Below are 20902 nucleotides of genomic sequence, written 5' to 3' on the forward strand. Positions count from 1 at the left end.
TATGAGGCAACAGTGCTAACCACATTGTGCACTGTGCTTCTTTACTGTTTTCCTTTAATTTAATATTTCACATTTGGATGTGTAAAGAAGTTCCAATATCCTACTGACAACTTTGAGTAACTAAAAGTTGTCAATACAAGGTTCTGTTGATTTATCTTCAAATTTGAAGACATTGAGGGAAATGTGAGCACAAAAGACTATTTTTCCTCCTGACATTATCACTTTTACCTCTTAGGACCTGGCGTCCACATATGTGGACATCACATTTTTTGGGTTATTTAGACCAAAATACTCAATTTTGCTCTACAAGGGCCTGATATCCACTAACCAGGACATTATACTGCTACTGTTCTATCGAAATTTCAAATGAATATCCTCATATGTAGCTCTCATTTTTCTCAGAAACAAAAATTAGGTAAAAAAAAAAAAAAATCAGGTAATTCTTTGTTTTTATATTTATCAGGTCCCAATCAGTCCAAATATCAAAGAGAAATTAAAAATGCATGCCGTGGAAGAGTTCAGGTCTTAGGAGGTTAATCATGAAGCACAGAAGGTATTCGTTATTGTTTTCAGACAGATCTATGGTAGCTCCCCTCTGTTTTAGCTTAAACAACTTTTCTTGACAAAGCAGTTTGTTGTTTTTTTTTTTTGCCAAACCTTCAAATTAATCCAGTCAAAATTTAATGACATTTCCCCAACGTGTAATCAAGGAATGACTGTATGCAAATGGTTTGTAGCTCGTTTCAGTATTAAAGTGTTGCCATTATTGATGATGCTAAGAATGTTTGTATTTCTTCGCAGGCTTTTTGGAGGGAGAAGGGCTTTTCTGGGGAAATAGTGGCAGGGTCCTCCACCGAGTGTCCATTCTGTGTAACCTTTGATGCCACCAGCCCTTTTGGTAATGCTGCTCTGGTAGGGTTCATTGCTGGCCAGCAGGCTTCTCATTGGGAATCAAAAGAGGTAATGGAAAAATGCTGTAGAGAGGCTTTTAAGTAACTTTCTATGCACATGTCATTTAAACATGACAGTATTTTCAACATGTTTTAATAAGCAGAAACTTGCATACTCCTCCACCATCAGGATCATTTGCTTTTTCTTGGATGTCCATTGCTAGTAGATATAAACTAAAGAGCTCCACAATCATGGGTATATTTAGGGTTAAGTCTTGTTTGCATTAGAGAAAAAAAGCCACATAGAATGCATTCTCAAAATGATATTGTTCAGTGGCAGCATTTTAAAAATGCACTCAAGATTGCTCATCACCCGAGTGCAGATAAAGCACTGCCTTTAGACTGAGAATTGTGGGGTACTGATGCAAGCTTTCAGTAACTGCAACTTAAGTGAATAACAGACAGAAGTGTTTTTTTTACCTGTATGGTAGAAAGAAGACTAAGAGCATTCCTAAAAATAGACAGTGGGTATTTTTTGCTTGTTAAGTGTTTAGAAATAAAGGGAAGGTGTTTATAATTACTGTTACCAGGTTTAAGTTTAAGATTTAAGTTGTAAAAGACAACCCACAAAAATAGAGAATGACTTAACTAAAATTTAAGATGCGTGGTTGTTCATGTTATTGGCCAACCAATCTGTTATTTCTTAACAAAGAGCATTTAAAATTATTTGGAATTGTACAAGTCTTGTCTTAATCCTTTAAATTCCTTTGAATTCTTTTCAGCAATAGCTTTGGTATAGGACGAATGCAGGCTTTATATGCCTTTAAGCATGTGTATGAGGTTTGCAACATGCTTTTTGCACACAGCCTACACGCTTTCCTTCTATATTCATAGAGACATACATACATACATACATACATACATACAGGTAGCAGTGTTTCCCTTTACATAAAAATATAAATACATTCAGCCCCATCTCTACAGTTGTTTTTGCCATCTAAGTCATCCTGACTGGCTAAAGCTCTTGAGTAACTATCACTATGCTGCTTTATTCTGTGTAGGATGCTAAATAATTAAACTCCACATCCCCCACAAAAGAAAGAAAAATCCCCAAACTATGGTGGTATATGTGTGTAGACGTGGCATCAGGCATGCAATTACGCACAGTATGTGCTGTTACAAAGTATGAATTTGTTATTATTTTATGTATTTTATGTGTTTTTGGTTTTTTGTTTTTTTTCTGTATTTCTTTTCCATTTTCAGGTCTCTTGCACTTTGCTGGCTTTCTATTGTTGCAGTTTTAAATTTGTTTAAATGTTCACTTGGATGCTCTTTCTTTGCCTGTTTTTTGTAGTATGCCAACATTCCCAATGCAGAAATACAAGAGATTGAAGATCGCACAAAAAAATAGTGTAAACTTTACCGTTTATTGGAGCAAATGGGATGACTCCAAAATTAACTTGACACTTCATTCACCTTCGTTGAACTCAAGTCTTTATAAATAAATAAATATAAATAAATAAATTAGAATTAACTACAACGTTCCTGAATTATAAATATTATTGCTCAGCTCATGTTTTATGTAATAGGAGGCCATTCTTGTTTGGTTTTACAGAGAAACTCAAACAGAATGACAGGCTGATGTTAGAAGAGTCGGTCAGAGTGTAAAAGACAAATCCGTGACTGTTGTGACACACAAAAAATAATGTATTATTTATTATTTTATTAGGAAACATAAAAAAACTACAAATAAAAACATTTGTAGGAAATCATCTGTGTTTGATTTACATACATTTACTGTAATAGATCACTTTCAGAAACACTCAAAAACATGATGTGTTTGGCTTTAATTATTTTCCTAGAATCTCTATAACACAATCAGAGTTTAAGTTATTGGATCTCCTTTTGTTACCAGGCCTCAGCTGCTCATCATGTGTGCTAATACAACTGTGAGAATGAGTTGCACAAATTCTTTACTTCTTTTGTCCAACTTGGTGATTTCTAGACAATACATTCATACTTTAGCACAAAGCATGTTGTTACAGTCTTGAGTTAGAGAAAGTGCCAAGTTACAACACACATTTCTGTTTCTGTTTTCTGTTTACAGGTTGGAGAAAGGAAAAACGCTGTGCTTTCCAGTCTGGTCAAATATCTAGGTCCTGAGGCTGCATCTTTCATGCATTATGAAGAAAAAGTAAGTGCTAAGTGCCAAATGTCTGGTGAAATAAAACAATATTTTTAGTTTAAGGTGGTTTTGTACAGTGCCAAAATGGATCCCATCTCTCTCACTCACTTTGCAGTTTTCTGGTTTGTATTCTTAAGGTATAAAGTTTTTGTATTATATTAGGGGGAAAAAATGCTTAAATTAAAAGTTATTTTAGACTTCACTGGGGTTTCACAGTGAGTCTAGAATCATTTCCACAAACCATAAATTGTGTCTAAAACCCTCCAAATTTGCATCCCTTTCTAGTGTGGAAAGTGGACAAGTTCTGTTAACAGACCTGCCTTTTTAAATTCCAAATGAGTAGCTGCTGCATTCTGTTATTCTTATTTTCCTGATAGTACTGCTTCTGATTACTCCGCTTTTAAAACATCTCAGGCACAAGCACAGCATGGTTTGCTCTTTTATTGACTGCATGAGCAAATACAAGAAACCTGAACTCCCAGCACCTTAGGAAATGAAAAACCAGTGGATTACACTTAAGTTGATGGCAATACCACCATAATAGGCAAATTATCTTATGGCTAGTGCTATCTTAGCTTTGATTTACTTTAGAACACCATATCTCTATCAATCTAGACCAGGGCTCGACAACCCTAGGCACGCGTGCCACACTTGGCATGCGAAGGGTTAACTGATGGCACGACCATAGCTGGACTAGCCATCGGTGGCCCGATGATTTTTTTTTTTTTTTTTTTTTTGTAACGGTATAAACAATGAAAGCTTGTGGATTGGCCAGATGCTGGCCGGTGTGTAAAAATAACTCAGTTGTTTGGTGGTGGCTATGGCGGAGCTTCCACAGATTCAGTAAAATTAACAAGTGGTGGAGGCTGGCAGGTGGATGAGGGAGATTGGAGGCAGGAGGAGGAGAGACCCGAGACGGGGCGGTCCGAGTGTCAGGTGAACTGAACTTCAGGTAAGAAGTTATGACCTGCAGTCTATGTGGGTCAGATATGAACCAAGTTTAGGTGGAGTTTATTTTCGTTGTTCTGTTTTTTTAGAGTCAGTTACAATAACTCGTACTGCGTACTAGCTAGCATGACAGAGTTTCTATACAGCTGGGTGGGTGCTACTATGTTACTGATAGTGAACTTTGTTTTATTCATAAGGTTAGTTAGTAGAGTTGCCAACCGCCCCGTAAAAAGACGGAATCGTCCCACATTCAGAGAAAATATTACGTGTTTCGTGTTGAGCTGAGAAGGAACACAGTTTGTCCCGGACTTCAGCTAGGATGGAAAAAGACACAAAGGTGGAGTTATTCTGTCGTTACGCTGCACAGCTGCCTCTTCTTCTCCTCTCATTCTCTCCTGTTGCTACTTTAATCATGAAACTGATCAATGATCAGCTGATCGGCTCTCTTGTTTGTTTATCGCCCACTTTGCGCCAGAAAGAGGAAACCGCCGGATGTCGCGCTAAACAACAGCAGCACGTTTAAGCTTGATCAGCTGTTGTTAGAATGTATTTAATATTAATTTCTAGTATCAGCTGATGTTTGCTGGAGCCACAGCTGTAAAAGCTGCTGGTCAGGATGTCGGTTTGGATATGTGGTGAGAGGGAAACATGAAGATGAAACCAGGAGATGTCCTTACTGAACCATCAGAGCTGAACAGGTGATGGAGAAACAGGTTTACCTTTTAGGTGACATGGATGAGTTGAAGGGAAGTTATGAACTGTTTCTGAGAGACAAATAACACCAATATCATTTTCTATGTAGCTGACAGCTGGTAACTGTGCAGGGGCGGGTCTAGCAAAGTTTTGCCAGGGGGGCAGGTAGGGCATTAACAGGGAAAGGGGGGCACAAAGAAATACTTTCTCATTCTCATTTAAAATGTCTGGCTGTTCTTAAATAATTATCTGAAGCTTACAACCAAAGTTTTCATCTTATGTAAAATGTATAGAAATCATACATATACCAACAAGACAGCGTTTGTTTTCATTCAAAGGCTTTATGGCTTTAATACCTGGTGGGCCGGTCTTTAGTCAAAATGCCTGGGCTGTTTTTTTGTCCCAGTCCAGCCCTGGGCACGACACGCAGTGAATTAATCTGAGAGGGTAAAAAATAAATGGCCGGGCCAGCGGTGCACATTGCAAATCAGCTCGCATAGACACATTAGTTGACGATATCTTAGCTAACAGCCCCAACTACCAGATTCAACTTGTAATTGGCTAAAAAAAAATAACTTACTTACTAACTCACCTACCGGTGAGAGGGACATTGTTAGCTTTCCACATTCCGACACTTCAAAAGCTTCAGGAGCTTTCCGCTCAGCACAGCATCAGCACCACGGAAATACACGGATACATCCGTAGACTCGAGACACAATGCATTTTTGGGACTTTCAGGTGTATGGACCAATGTTTTATTTTCTGATCAAACCAGAAAGCTTTAATGAGCAGCTGGGTTTGTCTCGCATTAACTGGCTGGGTTAATGCAACATCGAAGCAGCTAGAATCCACAGCTGTGCGTGTTCATGGAGCTTTCATTTTCACCTGCTGGACATCACTACCTGACAAGTTTAACTGTCTTCAGAACATTGCAGAGGCCTTATTGACAGTATTTGGCTCTACATATCTGTGTGATCAGATTTTCTCTCACATGAGTGTCCTCAGGCAGCCATCTGAATGCTGGACACTTGGAGACCTGTGTCTCTGTATTAACAGACATGCCATATTGGCTTAGTTTATTTTTCTTATCATTCTTGTGAGGAGACCATAAATAGCATTTGTATTTTCTGTTGTACAGTTCATTTACTGTTATGGATAAAAAGTCTTTTTTTGTTTCAAAATAGCTGATAACTATTTACTGATAGCTGCCAACATCTGCGAACAAATATAATTCTATAAAGTGGTTCTATATAGTGTGTAACTGTTCATATAGAGCGTTATTAAATTCATTGCTAATGCAATCATATGGCACACTGACTTCTGAGGAAATTTTAAATGGCACTCGCCATCAGAAAGGTTGCCTACCCCTGCTCTAGACAGATGGACGGACGGACAAAAAACACCACAATGAAGAACATACACAAACAATTAACATGACTGTGTCATCAGCCGCCAGAATAATGAGGACGAAAGCCAGGATAGAATCAAAAAGTATAGTGGTGACTCTAAATAAGGCTCATAAAAAAGGTAATTCTTGACTTGTGACAGCCCCTAGGGACACACTAAAAAAAGGTCACATTTTGAAAGTTCAATGGCAGACTTTAGGTGGCTGCTTTAAAAACATGATGTCAAAATAAGCAGAACCTGAATAAATAAGTCACTGGAAGGCAAGCATGCTGAATTTAGGCTGGGTCTCCAAATGGGGCACAATCACCCATTTTGCACACATCTTCTACAGTCCTGCATAACAACAATGTACATGCAATAAACTTTGAAAGATATTTTAATTTTAATCTGCCTATCATCCTAAAAATGTGTCAAACATAAACCAAATAGCTCAGCTGTATTACATGACGTAGCACATTCATTTATGGCCTGTAAAGGAATACAGGCCAGATACAAGGCTGATAATTTATTCACTTCACCAGCAGCTGCGGAGACAGAAAATATATGGCAGGATTGCACTGGCACGATCTTAAAGTCACTGAATAATCCACAGGACTTGTTGAGAACATCAGTCCTGTAATGAGTGAGGGCTAAACAGAGAATATACACCAGAAATTTTCTCTGCACTCTGGGTTAAGCAGTGTGACGGACTTTCTAGACATTAAAGGAACAGAGAAATTTAATCTGGTACTTAATAATCCATCTTAGAAAGAATGTTAAGTTTAAAAGAAGAGAATAAGTAAATCTGCACAGAACTTTGGATAGTGACTGATAAGTCCTTAACATTTTTATTTCTATGTTTATATTTAGTTGTCCTTTCTAAGGTGTTATTTAAATGTGTTGTCATGAAGGCATCCTTACTCTTCTTTAACTGGATGACATCCTAGGAGGTGCAAGTTGAAAGATTAGTTTTCCTGTGTGCAGATTCAAGGTGTTGGATGATTAGTATTAGTCAGTGTTGGGCAAGTTACTTTGAAAAAGTAATTAATTATAGTTACTAGTCACTTCTTCAGAGAAGTAACTGAGTTACAATATTCTAAAAGTAATTAATTACTTGAAAAGTAACTATTGCGTTACTTTTAAAAAAATGGTTTAACCCTCTGGGGTCCAGGGTATAATTGGCCATTTTTAACTACTTTTGATTTTCCCTCCACATTTTACCTTTAAAAACTATTTACTTTGCCTAGTTTGGTATCATTCTTTTCACCACAACCTCACGTTTCTGAATTTACAGTTATGTTTTCATTTTGACTGCATTAACACAATTGATCTAAAATCAGACAAAAAACATAAAATCAGAGTAGAAAAAGTTATATTTTTTACTGTAACAACCACAAACATGTTTAATGAATCATATTTCATAACTTTAAATGCAAATATAAATTGTCAATTTTAAAATCCTATGCACAAGTTTTGCAAACAGCAAAGTTATTTGCAGCCATTTACCTTTTACCTTGATTTTTTTAAATAACCATTTCAAACTATTTACAGAACAATCAGCTGTTTTGCATCAATAAGATGCCACAGAAATTATTTGTGCCACTCCAAAAAAATAATTTCTGTTCACTATAAAGGAGAACATCACAGCCTGATACCTGCAGGTCTGACAGCAGCAGGTGTATCACTCCTGTTTCTACCTGGAGACAGCAGTCGCCTCATTGTTCTGACAAACAGCACAAAACTATCCACAACACTACACACTAACTACACAAGACAACACATTAACTACACAACACTACACACTAACTACACAAGACAACACATTAACTACACACTCCAAACACGCTAAACTTCACAAATCTCTCACACCACAAAACTCGCTCTCTCTCTTTTTCTGCTGTCTTTCTTTCTCTCTCTCTCCGTCACTCCTAAAACTTTCTGTTTTTTGTTGTTGTTTGCTCATAAGCAGAGAGTGCTTGCTAGCGCTGTCCTTAGACAGTAAACGTGACGAAACTATTGAGGAAAAAACACGTGTATATATTGTTTATCATGACTCACCTTGTTGCTTTGTCATGTGGTCATGTGATTGGCTTACCACGACTACTTTATTCTTCCTCAGTCAAACAGCAGCACTCATGCAATTGTTTTGCCCCCTTAGCTCCAGGTGTTGTGCTAGAAAGTGATCGTGATTATCGTCTGCGGGAGCGCGCAGCTGCTTAAAGCTGTAGCATCCAGATTACTTACAGCTACTTCTGTACAACTGATATAAGATGCGGTAAGCTGAACACAACTTCAACCGTCTGTTTGTTGAAAAGTAGTAACAGACCGCATTTTCTTGTTAGTAACGGTAACGGCGTTGTAACGATAGGAATAGTAATTAGTTAGATCACTCGTTACTGAAAAAAGTAACGCCGTTACTTGTAATGCCGTTATTCCCATCACTGGTATTAATTAGTATTACACATTTTCCTCAACAAATAATTCAATATAGTTAACATTTTCCAAAGGAAAATTAGATGCTACATTTTGTACTTTAGGCCTCACTGGGGCTTAAAAAGAGTCAAATTCTGTATAATCAAAACTGTTATTATGTCTTTTTGGTCCCCGCCTGAGAATCATTATATATTTAAGTTTTCACACTAAAATGTTTAATATTGAATGATTGTAATACGAGTTTTACGGATTTAGGCAGCCTGCAAACATTAAACTAATAACAGCTTATTTAGCATACTATACAGGAATGTCAAGGAGTAGTCCATGGTGTTTTCCATGGTCCATGGTTATGTCCTCATAAATTGTCAAAAATATTATGACTACTATGAAATCAAGTCATGTGATGTGAAACAATACTGAAAAATATAATTAAATCCATTTTCTCCTACAGGATTGGGCCAAGGAGGACTACAGTGGTGGCTGTCCAGTTAATGTCATGGCACCAGGTTTGCTAACATATTACCACCCTAGCCTGAGGAAGCCTTTTGGCAGGTAAACACCTTACTAATGGCATATATACCAGTGAATTACAATACTTATTCTCCCTTACATTAAAATAACTCATCGTCCATCTGTATTTGTATCCACACAAGATTAATATTAATGTTTTCAATGGCTAAACGTGTGGAGTTATAGAATTCACAGTTGTAAATGTTAACATAGTACAGAAGGTGACAGGATGAGAGATACTGAGAATATTTGCTGAATGTTTATACTATTTTTATACAACAAAAAATAGGTCTATTCTCCCTGCCAACTAGGTATTACTCACTAGCACCCAGTGCGTACAGATCATTGACATGAGTCGTGGGAGTGATTACATCTTTAATGATACATAGTAGTCCAGTTCTAAAGAAATGGCAAGAGGTCATCAGGAGGGGTGTTCTCATGGGAAAATGCCCTATAATCCATTTCTAATGGCCTCTTCAGAGATGCACAAAGCTGAAAAACGAGAGAGAGCGAGAGAGAGAGCGAGAGAGCGAAAGAGCGCGAGAGAGAGCGAGAGAGATGGGGGGGGGGGGGGGGGGGGATCCAGGTAATGCATTTCCATAATGACATCAAGTCCGTGGGGAGCAGAGGAAGCTCATTACATAACGTGACTGAAACAGCAGAAAGGTGATGGTAGCTCTCAGCCACATCCCTACCCCATATAGGAAATTGATTCTCAAGGGCATACTGTAACCTTGACACAAATCTAGCACATGTAATGAAGACAAACCCAAGACTGGTGGACAAAAATGCTGCTGGTGCTTCCAAGGTAATGTATTTACCAGTGCAAAAAATTTAGCTAGTGTCCCATTATGGGATTTGACATGGTCTGTATCTTTATACTGACAATGTGATTTTTACACTTCACACACTGACTAATTATTCTAGGTTAATAATACGCTTGAATAGACAGCATGGAGGATGTTTGAGAGCAGAGAACAGGGTATGTGAGGTGTGAGGAAAAACCAAGACATATGAATAAACTGACCTCAGTAGGTTTTACACCAAGTTAGCATTTTGTTTAAAGAAAGATTAATTCTTTAGTATAAATATAAATACGTAGTTTAAACAAAAGATCTCTGTTTTTTACCAAGGGAGGAAACATCTGGGATAATATGTCAAATCCAAAACAAGCACTGTTGTGCCCCTTTGTGAAAAAGGAGCAACTAAAAGTAGCTTGCTTGGTTTACACTAATTTGATTATATGTTTAATATAATTCCCGGGGCTTGCATCATTGTATCACTGAATTCTAACAACTTACAGAGCTATCACTCTCCATCGGATCTATGTTAAAGTCTGCATCTATTCAGTCAGTTCATGATTAGTCTGTGAGTCCCATCTAAGTCTGTCTTAACAGCAGCAGCCTCATTCTAAAATACCAGTATGAGTCCCTGTTCCAGTAGTTAAGGCCTGAACTTTCTTACTGTTTACAGGTGGTTAGCTCAAGCTAAAATAATGCAAAGGAAAATTAAGTCATGACAGATTTTCCACAAGCAAACCTTCAGGGGAACCACTTCATTACTGATTCTTTATGTATTTACATGGTTTACAATAAATTACATTTTCTTTGAAAACAAATACATTCTTTAAGCAAAACTTATCCTTCTGAATTTCTGAATCTTGATTTTGCCATAATCAAGGAACACTGATATATGACTAGGAAACACTGCACAGTAGGAGTGCTGAAAACATGCAAGGCACCCCCACTTTAAATGGCTGAGAAAAAAAAAAAAAAAAGATACTGGCCACCAGTTCTACCCCTCAGCCTCAGGAGTGTTTTCAGAAAAGTTGATCTCAAGATCAAAGGTTTCGAACTCACACAGGCGACTGCATGTATGGGATGAATTTAAAAACCCACGTCACCTTGTTCTCGATTTATTGTGGTCACAAGATTTTTAGAAAACTTCAACTTTGACCATGACATTGAGGCCAAGGTCACCCGGGGTTCAAACTTGTCTGAGACGATTAGTTGCTTTAGTTGGTATCAATTTTAAAATCCTAGTTGACTTCATCATTCCCAGTTTTAGAGACTGTATAAATGTTATACTTGTGCATATCCAGCCGCACCTGTGTTATATGACTGACTTTTATACCACTACTTTTACATCCCACACACATTTAAGCTCACAAAACATTTCCTTTATTTTGAAAGAGCGCTACAGTTATGACGGCTGTCAGCTGAACGGTTTCACTTACTTCTTATCATTTAATCACCCATTTAAACAAGACACCAATCAAGTTCAATCAGGGCCAAAATGCAGACGTTTTAATTTGACAAGCTCTCGTTCTTTTCATCATAATGCTGCGGCTCATTATACTGTTTACTGCCACCTGCTATGCATGCCACTGTAATGGCCGAGTTGATTGATTTCCCTCTCCACCACTTCTGCATGTTTGATTTTTTTTTTTTTTATTCTTACTGGATATATTGCTTTCCTTTTTCATTATCATGTATCCTATATCTCAATGATATGAATCACTGCTGCATAAATCCATTACAGAGTACCCCTCAAGCAAGTGTGTAATCATATGCTGCAGTCAATTATCCTATAGTTGAGGTGATGTCTGGTACTTCCAAACATACATTCTGGAAAGCTAAACTTTACCTCTAAGCTTAGGCAGTTGCGTGTTGTGAGAGACAGACTCAGCATTACCAGCTCATTACCAAGCTCTCTGACATCTCAGACTTGGGTCTTAAAGTCTTAGAAATTCTGCTGTTGTTGAAGTTGCCTATTGGGCTGGACTAAACAGTCAAAATCCTTATTACATTCACACTGCAGCTTTGCCACACATTGACCCTCTGTTTACTCCTGATTACTCTCTATTCTTTTAGCACCTTTGCTGAATGGTATTTTAGTTGTTCAATTCAGTGTTCACATCTATTTGTGGATTTCATCGACATAGCCCATGAAATCCACAAATAGCCATAGTGTGAATAGAGAGTAAAGACTGTTTGTTGCAAAGACATCAAACACTATTGTTCAGACAACAGAAATTCATCAAGCATATTTGCCAGTAGGTCAGCTGAGGTGAAGCCCTTCTCAGTTGCATTGATCAGTGAAAATTGGTGGCTGCTGTAGTTTCAGAAGAACCTTAAAACCAGTTAGATGAGGTTATGTTGAACTGGACAAACATAATTAAAGTAGTCTAGATCAGCGGTTCATAAAGTGTGTGCAAAGGCCAATAATGTGGAACCCAGTGCAAATGAACAAATTTTAAAAAGCCGGGGGGGGGGGGGGGGGTTAAATCAGCACACCCATTATTCACACACATTAAACTCATAACTTCAACTGGCTTGATTTCCTCTAACACAGTTATCACATGCAAGGAGGTAACCACCATGCACAGCTGTCATTATCTGATGCTCCTGTATCATTATTCCTATTTTATTTTTATTTTTTTTGCATATTTGTCACATTTACAAGCTTTAGATCAAACAGATTTTAATATTAGATAAAGGTAACTCAGGTAAATGCAAGTTTTCTGTTTCATTATCCAAGGGAAAAAACTGCATGCCCCTTAGTAAGTTAATACATACATAACTCGATAAATTTATTTATTTAATTTAATTCAGTATTAAAATGCAATTGATGGCCTAAAACATGTAACTGCACACAATCATTGTGGTGGTGTAAGCAATAGCTTCTAAGTATCAAAACTGAGTTAGACTGGCATCATTTTTAACCAACGTGATTGGTTTATACGTCTTATTGTGGCATATGGATTTCCCTTTTTGTGGGTAGCCACAAACAAAGAAAAAAAATTGTATGAGAACAAAAGAACCAATCATATGTACCAAATTAAATGCATGGTTGCCATATGAAACCTTAGATAACCCACCTCTGACCGCAGGTCATTCAGATTCACTCCCACTGAGGAGGCAAATAGTTTTTTTTTTCATAGATAATATAAAACAATAGGACAACAGTTACTACATAATGGACTGGCACTCTTACTTGCTGTAGGGCACTTGAACCACCCGGAAGATTGTCTCTCTTTAACCTGGAGAGGCTGTGAGTGACTCCATCAGGTCACCAAAACGTGGTACAAAAACATATTATATCCCAAAGAAAAAAAATCATCCACATAAAAAACCCTCATCATATCTAATAGTATGTTGAAGTACCTATAGTGTAGAAAGCTGTGAATAAAAAGCTACAAATCTCTAAAACATGCCATCCTCAAAAGGGGATTTGTCCAGTGAAAGCAAAAATGATCCTACATTTTATTGGTGTTAGATTCCAGTAAGACTGAGCGTTGTGTTAAAAAAAAAAATCAAATTAACCATCATCTGCGTAAGGTGTGCAAACGCAAACATCAAAGAGACTGCTGGCAAAAAATACATAGTCAACAGACACAGGGAGGCAATGAGGTTAAGGGATATGTCCAGTTGCTACCTATATATCCGCAAACAGGTGGATAATTTACAGATACGTCCATAAATATTTGGACAATGACACAGTTTTTATAGTTTTGCCTCTGTACAACTCCACAGTGGATTTTAACTCAATCAGGGCGTGATTCAAGTGCAAGCTTTTTTTACTTTTAATTTAAGGAGTTTAATACAAATATTGCATAATTAGAGCCAGTTTTGTAAATAGTCCAACATGTTAAAGCACTTAAAAAAAAATATACAATTGACTGAAAAGGAATTTCACAGCACGACAAGGCCTGGTCCTTTGTTATTTCAAGAATAATTAATTAGTGTTGAACTTACTTTTGTTTGCTCACCGACGATGACTAAAATGCAGAATAATTTCCTTGGTTAGTAAAAATGCCTTTACAAAATTTAGCCACATTGAGAACTCTTGCTTGACTTTGTCAACCTGTATTACCAAGAGAGACCTTCATAAATATAAACACAGAGAGTTTGCAACAAGGTACAAACTGGTTACAGTCAAGAACAGGAAGGCAGCCACTGGCACTAGTATTTATTGACGTTTTAACTGCTGATAGAAGTAGAAGGATGAAATTTGATGTGTTGACAGCTACTCTCCGCTGTGCTCAGATAATGACCCAAAGCATAGTACAACCAACAACCAAGTCAAAAACCTGATCTCAATCTGACACAGCATGTTTTCCACATATCAAAGACAAAACTGAAGTCAGAGATGCCCACAAACAAGCAGAAACCAAAGACAGCTACAGTAAAGGCCTGACAGGGAATAACAAGGACGGACATTGGTGATCCCGATGGGTTCTAGACAGTCTTTGACTTTACTGGATTTTCACCCAGTTATTCGAAACAGTCATTGTCCAATTACTTTTGTACCTCTGAAAAAGTAGTAGACATTATATAGCTGTAATTCCCAAACAACTAATGCAATGCTTTTGTTAAACCCCTCTGAAAGCCTGCACTTCAGTCACATTTTGATTCTATGAGCTAAAATCTACTGTAAAGATATGCAGAGGCAAAATTCTGAAAGTTTGATTGCCCCATATATTTCTGATCCTAACTGGTATCAAATGATCAGTGTGCAGTTGTTGATCGTAATTACGACTAAAAATTGTTGTTGCAATTAAGAACCAAGCAGACAGAAATGACTGTAGATGCCCTAATAGTCATTTTGTCACTACCTCTTCTGGTGAAAAACAACAGTGTGTATAAAATGGCCCAACTCCAACTGCTAATTTGAATCAGCCAATGCAGTAAGTACCCTTTAGAGGTAATTATTTACTGAAATAAATTCTCAAGGAGGTGCACAATTCAGTTCAGTGCACAAAAAAATGACAAAAATTACCTCTCGAAAAAATAGAAACAATTGACTCGGCTAAGCACAGATAGACTATCATCCAAAAGCACCAAGCCATGACACCCATCCCAATCTGCATTGCATGTTTAGTTTCTGCAGAATCTCAATTACAGGGTCAGGTCAGGAAACATTACGTGTTATTATGCTTGTTTAGGAGCTCATGTTTGGTTTTCCAGACCTTCCAGACAGTTCTTCAATACTATCCTACCTCTCGCTTCTATAGCTATTTGATTGGATCTTTGAAAAAAATAGCTAACCTGTATCAACAGCAGAGGGTGGATAGTGGCCTCTTTGCATAATGTAGCTGATGATAAGGGACAGTAATGCATGCACTGTAGGTTTGGGTATCGTCACTGATTTCTAGAATCAGTTCGATTCCGATTCACAAGGTCCCGATTCGATTCGATCCACGATTTCGATTCGATTCAAATTGGGGAAATTTTGCCTCAGACAGTCAGAAATATTATATTTATCAGTACTGACACTTGTGAGACTGCATCAGAGGTGTAAGAATCACAGCAGGTGCCTTTGTGTCAAAGTAACTGAGGATAAAACACAGAAAAACATGACGGAGATTTTCCTGGCCTGGTTTTTTATAGTAGATAGCCTTAAAAATATTCTGTAGTAGAACAGAAACAGAAGAAGACCATCAATCAGCATATGAACATTACCTGATGCTGCTGAAGTGAAGCAGAGCAAAGTTACGGAGGTTTTATTAGAGACACAGCTAAGCATTTTGCAGTTTGTCATAATTTTAAAAAGTTTACATTTCTTCGGTATTGAACAGCAGAAGTTGCCTATTGGGCTGGACTAAACAGTCAAAATCCTTATTACACTCAACAAAAATATAAACGCAACACCTTTGTTACTGCTCCCATTCCCCATGGGATGGACGTAGAGACCTAAAATTCATTCCAGATACACAATATAACCATCCCTCCCAAACAGTGGTCACAAATCAGTCCAAATGTGTGGTAGTGGGCACATCTGCCATATTGAGATAATCCATCCCACCTCACAGGTGTGCCACATCAGGATGCTGATCTGACATCATGAGTAGTGCACAGGTGTACCTCAGACTGCCCACAACAAAAGGCCACCCTGGAATGTGCAGTTTTTTGCGCTATTGGGGGTCTGGGGACCCAGAACCGGTCAGTATCTGGTGTGACCACCATTTGCCTCATGCAGTGCAACACATCGTCACATGGAGTCTATCAGATTGTCAATTGTGGCCTGTGGAATGTTGGTCCACTCCACTTCAATGGCTGTGCGAGGTTGTTGGATATTCGTGGGAACTGGTACACGCTGTCGTATACGCCGGTCAAGCACATCCCGAACATGCTCAATGGGTGACATGTCCGGTGAGTATGCTGGCCATGCAAGAACTGGGACATTCTCAGCTGCCATCTGCCCTGAACAATGTGAACCATGATTCATCCGTGAAGCGCACACCTCTCCAACGTGCCAGACGCCATCGAATGTGAGCATTTGCCCACACAAGTCTGTTACGGCGACGAGCTGGAGTCAGGTCAAGACCCCGATGAGGACGACGGGCATGCAGTTGAGCGTCCCTGAGACGGTTTCTGACAGTTTTTGCAGAAATTGTTTGGTTGTGCAAACCAATTGTTCCAGCAGCTGTCTGGGTGGCTGGTCTCAGACGATCTTGGAGGTGAACCTGCTGGATGTGGAGGTCCTGGGCTGGTGTGGTTACACGAGGTCTGCGGTTGTGAGGCCGGTTGGATGTGCTGCCATATTCTCTGAAACGCCTGTGGAGACGGCTTATGGTTGAGAAATGAACATTCAATGCACGGGCGACAGATCTGGTTGACATTCCTGCTGTCAGCATGCCAGTTGCACGCTCCCTCATTGCTTGTGGCATCTGTGGCATTTTGCTGTGAGACAAAACTGCACATTCCAGGGTGGCCTTTTGTTGTGGGCAGTCTGAGGTACACCTGTGCACTACTCATGATGTCAGATCAGCATCCTGATGTGGCACACCTGTGAGGTGGGATGGATTATCTCAATATAGCAGATGTGCCCACTACCACACATTTGGACTGATTTGTGTGCAGTTGTTGATCGTAATTACGACTAAAAATTGTTGTTGCAATTAAGAACCAAGCAGACAGAAATGACTGTAGATGCCCTAATAGTCATTTTGTCACTACCTCTTCTGGTGAAAAACAACAGTGTGTATAAAATGGCCCAACTCCAACTGCTAATTTGAATCAGCCAATGCAGTAAGCACCCTTTAGAGGTAATTATTTACTGAAATAAATTCTCAAGGAGGTGCACAATTCAGTTCAGTGCACAAAAAAATGACAAAAATTACCTCTCGAAAAAATAGAAACAATTGACTCGGCTAAGCACAGATAGACTATCATCCAAAAGCACCAAGCCACCAAGTGAGGCTTCCTTGTCAGAAGTCATTAAAAAAAAAAAAAAAAAAAAACAGCGGCTGACAGCGCTGTACACCAACGGTAGACTAGTGGGTAAAAAGCAAGCGAATAATGCAGAAAATGGAGATTTTAAGATGGGAAACTGTTCTTAAAGTACACAGAGAGGGAGAGAGAGCCCTACAAAGTGTGATTTTATTGTGGGGGAAGCAAAACAGCAAAAGTAGGAGGGAATTCATGACGATGTTTATGGGAAGCGAAATGTGAAGCTTAGTTTGGATCTTCTTTTGCTGCTGGTTCAGTGAATTTTGGTTGGAGAGTGATGAAACCTGCAGCTTCAGAATCTAGTGCAAAATAAGACGTAAACACAAAGCGTGGATCCGATGCATCAGAATCTTTGAGCTGTCTGCTTTCAGCCGCGACGGTGTGAGAAAACCGACGTCTCACTGATTCTGATGCGTCAGATTTGTGCTTTGTGCTTATGTGTTTTTGCACAATCCATTTACCTTCTGTCATTTGCTGTCTAGCTGTTTGTTTAAATAGTTTTGTGAGGTTTAACCTGAGATTCTGGGATTTCTGACAAAATACATGTATATTTAAAAATCAATTCAGGATCTTAATGAATCGATATTGCTTTATTCAAGCTAAAATCGATTTTAATCGATAAATCGATAATCCAAACCCACCCCTATTTAACAGAGCTTTTGTCTACTGTGTCTTTGGGATCACCAGATGAAAGCAGCTACATGCATTGCCATGGTATCTCTATAGTCTATGACCAGCGTTTGTTTTCCAGATTTCTTTCATTAGCTCAACAACAACACAGCACTTCTTTTGAGAAACCCACAATGATAGACTCTTACCAGTGACATAGCCCTGCAGTCTGCACAGTCTGGCTGAAGCTTACTTTGACAGCAATGTGTTCAGATCTGAAGCACATGATGTGGACTGATGTTGACAATAAAGCTGGATACCATGGGCAGTAATTTGTAAGATTTATAAGACATTCTTGGCCGTATTGTCATTTCATGGAGCAGAAGAGGTGGATGAGGAGCAACATCGTTACTGTGCTTTTCCAGGCAGCAAGCCCTACAGCGTTGAACAGACCTAATCTAATTTGCTAGTGGGAGATTTCAGTGCACAGAGACATAGACCATCTAAGCCAGGAGAGATTTGTTTTATGGGTGAATCTTAAATTGTATCTGTTTGTGAGAGGAAATCTTATCAGTCAACACCATCATATGTATTATTATTTCTTAAGACATCATAAATACATTACTATCATGTATTGACAAGGGCAAGGGAACACTGAACTTTGTGTGTATTCGTATATGAATCACTAAATTTCTTGATTTACAGGATACATTGGGCAGGAACAGAGACAGCCACCCAGTGGTGTGGATACATGGACGGAGCGGTGCAAGCTGGTCAGAGAGCTGCTCTGGAGGTGCTGGCTGAAGTGTCCCACATGACTCTGACCACAGAGGAGCAGGAAGAATTGCAGCGCATTCAAAATGTCAAGAGTGCTTCTAAGCAAAGACCATCATCCAAACTCATGTACCTGCCTACAAGCAAATCTGTGGTTATAGCAACACTGACAATAGGAGCCGTTCTTCTGCTGGCTCAGCATCAAAATACAGTATTAAAGATCAAAGAGTACTTCACAAGTGCCTTTTCACCAATCAAGCACAACCTTCTGCTGTGATAACAAAATACCCTGTAAACCAAGAGTACATTTAAACAAAAGCAATAAATAAAATAAATAAATTTAAAACAAGATGAAGGATATATTGGCAGCAACCAATGATATCAATTTCAAAAAGTTTTCACAAGATTTTCAAAAAACTTGACCTCAGACCTCTGATCTTGAGGTCAGACCACTGAAATTGGAACTCCATTCAAGGTTTTTAGTAGTTGCACCTGGGGTATCAATTTGAATGGTCTCCTTCTCGAGTTATTGCATTAACAAGCTTCCACAGTGCCCGCCTGCCAGCCGGGCAAGGTGACAGCAAAACCCCATCAGCCTTTTATGGCTGACGGGTAAAAAGCTACAGGTTTTGCTGGAATCTAAATTATTTTCACTAGCAGTGACTACAAAAACAACAACAACCAAATGCCCCCCCTAAAGTCATAAGGTTGTGCTTATGACATTAGGACCAGAATGCAGGACCTTTACATGTACTCTACTTTTGCTTGCAAGATGTAACTAATGAAGTGACTGGTGAATACAGATATATGTGGTAGAGCCTTTGGGAAAAATAGCTAAGAAAACTCAAAAGAAACTATTTATATAAATAGGAGGGGAAAAAAGGTCTGCACTGCAGTTAAAACCAGTTTGTCATGAGAAAATCAAGCCTTTACAGTGTATGCCTTTTGAGGTCTCACACAAAGCCATAACATCTGGATGAAAGGTTTGAAGCTATTCCACAAGCATGTTTTTTGACTCACAAAACCATCAAAAGATGAACGAGCGTAAGATGGATGAACCAGTCACACAATGGACATATCCAAGAGAAGGTGATTTAATCGCTATCACTTGATTGCACAGTCGATTGAAAGGATTTTTGTCACTTCCAATGTCTCCTCTAGAGAGAATCTCAAATGCCCACTAATCACTGTACGGTAGTCTGTGACTCCTTTGGCGCCATGGCTTTCCATTTGTCTTTGTTATCACTAGCTTGCACTGAATCAACTGCTTGTTCTCCCTGGTTTCACTTAAGCCAGCCCAGGCTGAATCAAGGCCAGTGTCCTAACATTTCTGAACATGTTTGATTATTTGTAGCATTTGATTACTGACCCATTTTTTGTTGAGAGTCAAATGAGCTGAAATCAGTGCAATGGTTCTCGTGTAAGTAAGTTCTGAATAAATTCAGTATAAAATGCAAAAAGATGCTTATGTACATTTTTCTATGAGTCGTCTGTAATACGTATAGTGGATTGTACTATTTTAGAACTCCTCATTGCTCTCAGAGGTACCTTATTATGATATATGCCATTGCCAGCTCAAGGCACACATGCAGTAATGTACCATCTGGGAGAATGGCAGCTTGCCTCGTCGGTTGCTATTTTTTAAATCATTAGTTGAAATCCAGGTCTTGATTTTAATGATAAATGCATTCCCATCCCCATTCCCATTGGGATATCATGAGTACTAAGTAGAAAATAGTTGGCCAAACTATTGTGTTGAATGAATATGTGCAACATAAGTGAAACATGAGCCTCAAAAATGGCTCAGATTTTTAAAACAAGCATCAGCATACAGTGTCCATGTTAAAGTTTAACAAGTGTAGAAGCATGGATGCAAAAACCTAGTCATCACTGATAATAATGCCATAGTTCATTAGAAGTATAAATGCTTTGTATTTTTAAAAAATGACTGAAGACTGAAGCCACGATATTGTGGTACATCAACTAAAAACCCAAAACAAATTTCAGCATTTTTTACTATCTCTTGAGATTTTGCACTGTGGAGTGTTTTTTTTAATCCAATATCAAAGAAAAAAACAACAAAATAACATTTCTAGCAAAGTCTCTAAGTAATGTTCCTGTAATTACTGTAGCCTCTAAACACCTGTCAAATCACTTGCCATGGTGTTTGCCTTTGGGCAATAGCACCAACTTTAAAAATTCATACTTTCCAGTGCAGTGTAATCAGGGTGTGTAGCCAT

At 38.6% G+C, this 20902-nt stretch overlaps 1 protein-coding gene across 1 annotated transcript in view; it reads left to right on the top strand.

Moving 5' to 3' along the window:
* LOC308391642 (putative flavin-containing monoamine oxidase A) overlaps window positions 1-18939 on the top strand; it is a gene marked incomplete at both ends in the record, with an annotated part of 52427 nt that extends 33488 nt beyond the window's left edge. Inside the window, 4 exons of the mRNA XM_080874300.1 lie at window positions 802-960; window positions 2998-3084; window positions 8987-9087; window positions 18594-18939. Of these exons, the coding sequence (XP_080730426.1) occupies window positions 802-960; window positions 2998-3084; window positions 8987-9087; window positions 18594-18939 (693 nt within the window). The remainder of the gene's footprint in view (window positions 1-801; window positions 961-2997; window positions 3085-8986; window positions 9088-18593) is intronic.
* Between the last annotated feature and the right edge of the window lie 1963 nt (window positions 18940-20902).

Source organism: Rhamphochromis sp. 'chilingali', assembly GCF_963969265.1.
Source record: "Rhamphochromis sp. 'chilingali' genome assembly, chromosome: 2".
Lineage (NCBI taxonomy): Eukaryota > Metazoa > Chordata > Actinopteri > Cichliformes > Cichlidae > Rhamphochromis > Rhamphochromis sp. 'chilingali'.